Source organism: Mesoplodon bidens (genome assembly GCF_964165515.1).
Source record: "Mesoplodon bidens genome assembly, chromosome: 4".
Lineage (NCBI taxonomy): Eukaryota > Metazoa > Chordata > Mammalia > Artiodactyla > Ziphiidae > Mesoplodon > Mesoplodon bidens.
The window spans coordinates 45,342,710-45,353,064 of NC_138160.1; the positions used below are offsets into that span (position 1 = coordinate 45,342,710).

Genomic DNA, 10,355 nt, shown 5'->3' on the forward strand with positions numbered 1-10,355 from the left:
ATTTCATAATTAAAAAAAAAAAAGAGTTCTGCAGAAGACACAAAGTTAAGTTTGAGAGGACTATGAAACATCCAAGTGGAAAAGTCAAGTTGGCTAAGAGCCTGGAGCTCAGAGGATCAGGCTGGGCTAAAGATATAAATCTGGCATTCATTAGCATCTAGATGATATTTAAAGCCACAGGAGTACATGAGCTCATTCAGGGAGAGTAAAGAGAAGGGGATCTATGCTTTATTAGAAGAATTTTCAGATATATTACCCTATAGACAATGGGACACGTCTGGAAAACTTTAGATATGATTTGTATTTTGAAAAAGACATCCTAGGGGGAGTAGAAGAATAAGAGCCTGAACTAAGAAGGGAATTAAAGAAAATGTTTCTTGACTTACGTGAGAGAGGGAATGCAGGTAACACAGGAGTCTAAGTGGATTGCTCGTTTCTGGCCTGAGAAGGTTAAATAGCTATAGCATCATTATAAGACCAAAACAGAAGACAAACTTAAGGGTAGAGGGTGGGGCAGTAGATGATTTAAGGTGAAAGTCGAAGCACTGGGTTTGAATGAGTTATCCAGAAGAGGAATACAGAGTGAGAAGACAAAAGCTAGAACCCTGGGGAATACCGTCAATCAAAATGAGGGTAAAGAAAGAAAAGTCCATAAATACTACAGAGGGAAACACCAGAGGGAAGAAGTAGAACTAGGAGAAAATGCAGGATTATGTAAGTTAAGAAAGAAGCAAGGGTGGAGAAACCACGGATGGTCACTTGGGTCAAATATCAAAGAGAGATCAAGCAAGATAAAGCAGACATGAATTCTTTGTATCTGTCAATCAAGAATTATTGGTGACCTTACAACCTGTTGGGAGAAGCAAAGCTGAGGACTGAATGGGAGGGGAGAAAGTGCATACACTATAAAAAGAGAATGTTGAAGGGCAACACAGGGTCAAAACAGAATTTCCAAATGTGGGAAATATATGAGTAGGAGGCCTTACTGGAATAAAAAAATAAGTAGAAGAATAAACTGAGGGCTAAAGGGGTGGAATCTAGGGACTAGCTTGGGAAGATAGTGTGGAAGATACTTTTGGGACCGGAGAGAAGGAAGGAAGAATTAGCATAAAAGTTAAGTTTGCATGTGTGGGGCAAACAGGAGGTTCTGGGTAGTCATTCATGAAAATCCTACTTTCTCTATAAACATACAAGCATGATCATCCGTTGAGGGAGAAGGGGACCATCTTAGTGGAAACCTCCTTAATACAGTCAAAGGATGACACTGTAATGACCCCTAGAAGGGGCTGGTGCTAAAACACAGAAATTATCTGTACTAAAACTTTAAAGCAAAACTGGAAAAGTTTAATCCAGTCTCTGAAGCACTTTACAAATGAGCTTTCTGTTAGAGCCTATTAATAAAGCACTTAGTCCTTTGAAGCACAGAAGAAATGTTTTCAAAATTGAATTAGCAAATCTCAAAGTCTCTGAGGATCTGTGGTGGCTAGATCAGCTTAGAAGTTTGATCTAGCACCTTATCCCAGGGATGAGGATTTTTCTCTTCTACAATATTTCTCAGGCATTTTGTTGAACCTTTTTAAATTTCAAGGGACACATCTGAGTCCAGTCACACTTATAAATGAACTGTTTTGTAAGTCAAAGGATTTGTAACAGGAAGAGCACAATATTTAGAGGCAGAAGACTCCCTAATTGCTAACTACTACTGTGGGCACATCACCTAACCCCTCTCACCTCTATTTCCTCATCTGTAAATAGAAAAACACATTATTTCATTAATCCTATGATGCATAACCTCACATATCAGAAATCAGGATGCAGGTCATTACCACTGTAGAGATTTCTCATAGTAATGTCCCTCCCTGCTCCCATCTATGCTATTTCTAAATCTATGGTACATCTTACAATCAACAAGGCCTCTGAGCCAAGGAAATAACGTTAATACTTGTCTGACACACCTGATGGTGTTGCTGAATGGGTCAAATGACATTGTCTAAGTGAGGTACAAATTAATTTTCACGTAACACCAGTCTGGTATCTTATAATACAGGATGCAAAACAGCATACATATAACTTTTTTAAATGTTTTAAAAATAAATCAATAAGGACCTAGACCAAAGTCTCATTTCGCAATGCATATCAGAGGAGAAATCTATATATTAATAAAGGCAGAAATGTAAATTACTTTTTAAAAAGTTATAGGTCTAAATCTAGGATTATTAAATTAAAACCTCTCAGGAAACAGTAACATGAATAAATTAAAATGTAGAATGATATAACATAAACCTTATTTTAGTATGGTTAATAACTAAAATCTTGTCACATAATCTATTCTCTATACTTACCAAAGTGCTACTGTAAGAAAACTGATTTTGTACCGCTCTTATTTTCCATAACATATAATGTACTAAAAATTTGTAAGTACCAAAATAAAGGCCATATGTATAGACTACAAACTATCAAATTTATTTACTATGAGCGTAACAACTTGTAGTTTTTTAAAACGTTAACACCAAGGCTCTAAGACTGTTACCATGTACCAACACCTAAATCACTGTTCCAATAATATAAGATTAATAGAATACATTATTTTAAATTGTGTAGAAATAATTTCAAACTTCTTCTAAAAATAAAATGATCCTTACTCTTTATAGTTGTGTCTCTATCTACTGTTTCTTTTCTTTGTTTTCATGTTTCATTAAAACATCAATAAAGAACAGAGACCACATCGACACAGTTATGCTTTACTGCAGATAAGAATCACAGTTCAGATGAAGTGAGCAGTCAGTCACTCTTAGAAACAGCTCCTCTTGTCCCTTGCTCAATGAGAGAAGGATTAGCCTTCTGAGCAAGGACACAGCTCTTAGGTCTTCACTAGAATTTGTTTAACAATCACCTGGATTTTTGTCTCAATTTCCAAGAATGCGACAAAATGCCAAGAAGCAAAACTGCCTAAGTACAGAAAAGTTGAAACATTTAAAGGCCTGTAATTTTTCAGAATCTACAAATTCAGTGACAGGTGTCATTACAAAGATTTAATTACTGGAGTTTACTAAACAAAATGAAAATCATAGCAATAGAAACTAGGTATTTCTGTGAATAGCCAAGCGAGTAACTCTTTGCTGTTGATTATTTCGCTATATCTTCCCTAATCTTCTTTTAAAACTCACCACACAGATTAAAGCAGCTATTACTATAATCTCTGGAAGAATAAAACCTACAAATCTGAAAAACAAAATTTTACCAGCCCATAAAAACCTCTACCAGATTACCCATACTCAAGTAGTAACTACGTTAACACATTAAATGAATTTTAAATTCTTACTAGTTTACTGACAGAACATCTATTTGTGTGGTTAAAGCACAGTCTGGCACATTCATATTCTTTTCTTATGTCATGCTGTAAATAGACTGTTGTCTCCCTATCTTTAACAGCAAACACATAATTAAGGAAGGTACATTATAAGACCACCTGGGACTTTTTTTTTTTTTTGCGGTACGCGGGCCTCTCACTGTTGTGGCCTCTCCCGTTGCGGAGCACAGGCTCCGGACGCGCAGGCTCAGCGGCCATGGCTCACGGGCCCAGCCACTCCGCGGCACGTGGGAACTTCCCGGAACGGGGCACGAACCCGTGTCCCCTGCATCGGCAGGCAGATTCTCAACCACTGCACCACCAGGGAAGCCCCGTCACCTGGGACTTTGGACCAAGCCCACAGCAGTGTCCTGACATAAAAAACTACAGAAGAGAAGTATGTATTCTAAGAAGCCTTCCATGAACTTCCACGAGGCTAAACACCTTTTACTAGACATAAATCCTTTCTCCCATAGCTCTCACTGCTTACTGCTTTCATAGTTCTTAGCAGAGGACATCAAAAAAATCTTTGCTCTCATTTGTCACCCCACACTAGACCATAAGCTCCTAGAGATCAGAAACATTGTCCAATTGCGCATTTTTGCAATCCCAGGACCCACCACAGTCCTTGGCTTAGTGATAATGCTAGCTGGATTATAATTCTCCATTATTCTAGGCTACCTACTCATAAGAGGTAGAAACAAATTCCCTGAATAAAGTCAAGGCAGAGCTTGAGACTCTTGGGTATCTTTTCTCATCAACAGGCAACAACTTATCAGCACCCCTGAAAGAAGTGATGGGTAAGACTTTTCTTCTTGATTATTTCCTAACAATTTTATCTCTATATTCCCAAATCTGTTTGGCTTTTACAGGAGGTATATGTATTTTTTTTTAATGATTAAATCTAACCGCAACCACGTTGGATTAATCTGCCAAAGGAATAAACATGTTTAGAAGATTTCAGGTCTACAGGAGCAAGCCTGGGGTCTAGGCCCTGAAGACTCTGCTTCTGTTTCCCTGTGTGTTAAGATGAAAGAATAAACGCAGTAATAGCACAGCCCTGCCTCACAAAGATAGCAGAAGAGATTACTTAAGAAAGTGCTTTGTCTTCTTCAAGAAAAAGAAGTATGAAAACTCAGTATTCTTCCCGAAAACTTTTGTTATTCTGGGCTGATTAGAAATTTGCAAATAAGGTTAATTTACAGATAAGTATAATCTTTTCAAGGAACCCCTCTCTCTGTAGTTCCTGGTATAAATATATGTTTAAAATCCAGTTCATTTGAATTTATACTGATTTGGGGTTTTAAAAGTTATAAACTACATTTACCTTCCCAACTTTCTAAAAGATGACTGGGTGGGGAGGAAACAGGATATTACTAATTCACATTTAAAAACAGAGTAAAACTTTTTCTCTCTCCATTTTCTTATAGTAATCTATCAGATTTTAAGTTTCTTGAAGGAAAACTTCTCCCTGTATCTACTGCAGTGCTTAGTTAAACTCAAGTTTGCCCCTCAGTAAAATAGTGTGATATAATGCAAAGAGGCTGGGCTAGGATTCAGAACTAAGTTTCCTACAGTTCTCTATATCTCAATATTCTCATCTGTAAATGTACCTAGTTCATTGTCCTGGTATAAACTTAAAAACAGGTTAACAAACATAAAATAATTTTTAAAAGTTATATGAAAATGTACTTATTAGGCTATCCTTCAAAATAATAAGAAAATCAGTAACTTTCTGCACAAGTTAGGTCAAAAGGAAATACGCTGATACTATTTTTTTAATTGAAGTACAGTTGATTTACAATGTTGTATTAGTTTCAGGTGTACAGCCAAGTGATTCAGATATTTATATATATGTGTGTATATATATTCTTATAAATATGTGTGTATATATATATTCTTTTTCAGATTCTTTTCCATTATACACTATTACAAGATACAGTTCCCTGTGCTATACAGTAGGTCCTTCTGATACTATTTTTATTTCAGGTAGGTTATAAATAATTTATAATAGAATGTCAAAATCTTTACCATAAGTTTGTATTAAAATACTAAAGTAAAATCCTTTACCTTTTCTAAGTCTTCAATTTCAGAACTGAAGTTTTTACCCTCATCCATCATTTCCTCTTCTTCAAGAGTTCTTTCATCATCATAGTCATGGACCAACATCTCAGCAGTGGGGTCAAAATCATGATCCTCAGAAGACAAAGACCCAACTGGAAGGAAACAAACTGAATCACTTTACAGGTTCACAAGGCTATTTACAAAAGAAAATAATTTGTGTTCTACCGCCAGTTCCTTGATACACTTGTCTAAAAGCAGCAGAAAAATGTGAGAAGGATTATGAAAGGAAGACTTCACAAGAGTCTTATATAGTGAGGCTAAAAGCTTCAGTAGAAGGGAATATTAACCTTACTCAAATTCTAACCCTCAAATAAAGGTTCAAATAACAACAGAAATGTGGTTTTTAGAAGAAATACAAATTTCTGTGAAGCAGCTATACAGCAATTCAGTCTTCAAAAGCACTACCTCACTTTTCATGTCTAAAACAGTATTTCAGGCTCCCCAGCATTAAACCATAAGAGCATGCTTTTCTTTGGACTACTAATAAAGTTCTTAAGGTTATGTGAAGGGAATACAGAAAATCATATCTAAGAGCTTTGGAAGATGTATCCCATTGCAAGTTGTTTTGGTCAATTCCAACTTGTTTATAAGATGGTAATGCTTGGCAATTCCCTGGTGATCCAGTGGTTAGGACTCTGCACTTCCACTACAGGGGGGATGGGTTCGATCCCTGGTTGGTAACTAAGATCCTGCAAGCCACGTGGTGTGGCAAAAAAAAAAAGATGGTAATGCTTTTTAATGGCAAATCTGAAGTCAACAGGATACCCTGAAAACCAAGTTGAGAAGTGAATACTATCCATAATCCCGAGAAAATGAAGTCAAATTTATGAAAAACAGGATTTTCTCCATTTGTTTTACTCTACTACGTAATTTAATTAGATCACTCTCAGAGCTGGCAAGGAAAGAAGTATTAGAATCTTGGAGTGGAGAAAGGGAGAAGTGGAAGGAAGCATATTCAACACAAAAAGTTTGCTGTGTTTTTAGTCAAGCTATTTAATATTTTAAAATTTGAAACATTTAAGGACATTAAGATCATTACCAAAACACTGAACTAGACCAAAGATTTTTCACTATGGAAAAAACCACAGACAATTCAATGTTTTTGATTCTGAGTTCAGAGAACTCTAATCATTAGCCCTAAAAATAATAAAATTCCTATGTGACTCTATTCTTTAGGAGGTTTACATTATGTTATTTTTTGAATGCTGAAAGATATTAACCTGCTCATTTTAAAGGCCTGTTGAAGTATAGGTAGTTTAAATTAATTTTAGAGAAAGATGAATATTTGTTAAATAGCTGAAAAGCAGAACAACCATTACAAATTTTCTTTGAGAAATTCCTGGAAACTTTTGGGGTATGCCAAAGTGTAAGGTATGAAGTAGATGGTAACTCTTCTACCTCCTTGAAAGCAGAGCTCTACCCTCTTTCTAATCCACGTATCACTGGGCACACTTTTAAGGCTTCCCCTGAAAGAGGAAAAGTGTTCATTCAATAACAGCCAGAAACAGAAGGGCCTGAGGGTCTACTCTTGGCTTTGTCCCTGGCTTTCTGGGACCTGAGGCAAGTCATTTAAACCATCGGGGCCTGGGTCCAGTTTTTCATTTATAAAATTCATAGGGTTGGTTTAATGACCTCTAGTCTCTTCTGGTTCTAAAATGTTCTTAAGAATTGGCTAATTGATTATAAACAAGTTATAAGTTTGTTTAAACACTAAAACCACACTTTTTGCTTTTTATTTAGATTGCAACTTCTTAAAAGCAGACAGTGATGCAAAATGGAAAAATTCCATTATCATCCAGATGTTTGGCATCATGTATATAAATATTCTTTCCCCGAAATCAGCTATAACAAAGAAATGTTTGTCTCAAAATTAGAGAAACTTAAAACAATTTTTAAATGTAAAGACATAGCTATTTTCAAAATAGCCACAAATTTCTTCTACTTGGTGTTAATTATTTTATAATACCTTAAACGATAATCAAGTGAGACATTAAAGGTTGACTCAAGACACGAAGTAATACGCAATGAAATGGACTCTAAGGCAACATGTGGTAACAGAAGACTTGGGAGCCCATCCAGACTCTGCTATTAACTAGGTAACTCTCGGTAGAGTTATTTAGAAGTCTCCTCAAGTGTAAAATAAGGGAGTTGAACTAGTTCAGAGGCACTTTTCCTGGAGACTACGAGAGGGAAAAGAGGAAGCCAAAAGGGGGCTGGAAAGAGAATAAGAAACTGAAACAAAGCTGTCCTTAACATTTCAGCACATGAGGAAAGGTCTCTGCCATAGATGGGTTTCAGGGGTTCCACAAACCCCAAGTTATATGCAATTATCCATTATGTGCAGAGTTCTGAAGACAGAGTCCCTTGCTTTCATCAGATCCTGACAGGGGTTTCTAACACCAAAATGGTTAAGAAACACTGTCCTAGATGATCTAATGTTGTCTCACCTCAAAAATTCTGTATTATCACTTTTCTTTGCCAAACTCAGAAAGTATGTGTTTCTTTTAATTAGGATAGCTTTACATAACTCTCAATTTTGAATTTAATACAATCCACAGACACTTCTCAATTGTGAAAAATGTATGAGACAAAATAAGAGGAGATGAAGAGTCAGGATTAATGATCAATATAAGCACCCCCAAAGTTCTGACAAATTAAAGAGACAATTTCTCAAAAAAATTAAAATGTAAATTAAACTGCTAAAGTTAGTGGAAAGTTTGTGACAGATTTGGGATTAACCGTTTCAGGCTTGGAGGAAAAAACACGATATGTGAGAATTAAAGATCTATTACTTAAAAAGAACGTTTGTCAATTAGCAGCTCTGTAACAAAAGTATTTTTTTCAACATGCCAGATAAAAGTGAGAAAAGAGTATAACTGTTCCTTCCTCCAACAGCTTAATTACCAAAATGAACACTGAAACCTCTTAAAAACAAATGATGAAAAACTCGCAAGACAAATTTTTGTTGGAAAAATTGAGCAATAGATCTTTCGGTCCCCATCACCTTTTGGGACCCACTGAAAAGTAAGAAAACGGGACAAACCTGGGCTCGAACTTCCAAAAGAAGCCTAGGAGAGAAAAGAAAACGTGCGGTTAGATCGCGCAGCCAGGGAAAGAGGCAGCGCCGGCAACAGGGCGCAGAGGAGGCGGAGCCCAGCGCTCCTCCGCAGCTGCCAAAAGTGCAAGACGTAGCTTCGCTCCAATCGCTCCCGGCCCCTTTCGGGCCCCTCTTGGCTGCCTCGCCTTCCTCCCCGAGTCCGTAATGTACAAACTCGCACACCGGGGACGAAGCCCGTGTCTAACTGGCAACTCCAAGACTCCGCTTGGAGCTCAGCAAGTTACAAAGTAGAGAAGCAGAACCCAGAGCAGTCGGCTCACAGCATCGGTCCCCCATACCCCGGCATCTCAGGAGTCCCCAAAATCCCACCTGGCTCTCCACGGCCCCAAACAACAACTCGCAACCTAACACCCTTTCCTGGAAGGGACTCGCCCTGCGCATCCAGTCCACCTCCTGGGTCCCGGTAGCCCCAATTCCTAGGCTGTCCTCTGCCCCCGAGCGTAGCCAGCTCTCAACCGGACACTCGCCCCCAAACCAAAGCTCAAGCCCCCCCCCCCCCGCGCCATACTCTCTCCGGCGTCCGGAGACGCGGATCCGCAGCCCCAGAGATGCTGGTTCCTTCCAGGGTGTTCAGTCGCTCCCCGGGCCCGCCAGCGAGCCCCTCGCCCTAGCGGGCTCCTGCCGAGGGGCTTCTGCTGTGCCACCCCCTCCCCCCAAGCTCACTAGTCCCGGGGCACACGGCCAGGCCAGCTCCGCTCGCCCTGCCTCCCCCCTTAAGCCCGGAGAAAAGTGGGGCTACCAAGAGTCCGTGGAGAGAGCGTCGAGGGTCTTGGTCCTCCCCGTTTACCCACAGGAGCTCCCGCACCTCCCGGGCTGCAGGGCGGGGAGTCCCGCTCGCCTCTCGAGAAGCCCAGCGGCCGCGCATCCCGCTCGCCTCCGCGCCCGGAGCAAAGTGGAGCGTGAGGCTCCCTCGCACCGCAGCCTGGACCCAATGGGCCGGGGTCACAGAACACTCCTCCAGCAGGGCAGTGGCGCAGCCCGCTCCCCGCTTTGCAATCCGGCCGCGGAGGTGGGGGGGGGATCGGCCGGTTTCCACCCACCCCGGCCCCAGGAGGCGGCGCGGAGGCTCCGGCGGCCCGCGTCAGCTGCCCGGGGGCACGGCACGGCGGCGTCCGCGGGCCGGGGTTCGCTGCCGCCGGCCGCCGCCTCCCGTCCGGCCCCATCGCCCGGCCGTGTCGGGGCAGGAGCCGCCGCGGCCTAGTCCCGGAGGGAGACAGCTCCCGCGCCCGCTCCCGCCCCCCGGCCGGCCCCGCCGCCGCCCGTCGCCGCCCCGCGGCCCCGCGCCGCCACACCGCCCCCCGTAGGGCCGCGGGAAGGGCCCCGGATCCCCCGAGCCGGCTCGGGGACCGCGGGAGGCCGCCGGGTACCCGCTCCAGCCCGGCCGCTCCTGCCCGGTTCCCCTGCTCACCTCCGCCATATTGGTACCTTTAGGGCGAACGAGCAGCGCCGAGCCCAGTCCCCGGATGGGGAGCCTGAGCCAATAGCAGCCGCCGCCGCCGCCGCCGCCGCCGCGGTCCGCCCGGCACCCGCCCGGCGGCGGAGGCGGCTCGGCCCCTTATAGGGCAGGGCGGCCCGCGACACCCCCGGCCCGCTCGCAAGCCCACCCCATCCGGCGCCCCTCGCCGCGCCCCGCGCCCGCTGCGGGTGCCTCGACCCGCACCCGCGCTCACCCGTCCTTCCCCTCTCGGCTGGAGTAAAGTTCCTGCCGAATTGGAGGCAGACGGGGGACGGATGGAAACATCGGCGCAGGACAGACCCACGTCC

The 10,355-nt window shown here is 42.3% G+C and overlaps 1 protein-coding gene across 2 annotated transcripts in view; it reads right to left on the reverse strand.

Moving 5' to 3' along the window:
* The window catches only part of MIER3 (MIER family member 3), a 30,861-nt gene extending 20,788 nt beyond the window's left edge, over positions 1-10,073 (reverse strand). For both annotated transcript variants that reach the window (XM_081233552.1, XM_081233551.1), the window contains exons 1-3: positions 10,000-10,073; positions 8,517-8,541; positions 5,420-5,565 (exon numbers count right to left, since the gene is read on the reverse strand). In XM_081233552.1, coding sequence (XP_081089678.1) covers positions 5,420-5,565; positions 8,517-8,541; positions 10,000-10,008 — 180 coding nt within the window. In that variant the 5' untranslated portion in view covers positions 10,009-10,073. The remainder of the gene's footprint in view (positions 1-5,419; positions 5,566-8,516; positions 8,542-9,999) is intronic.
* Between the last annotated feature and the right edge of the window lie 282 nt (positions 10,074-10,355).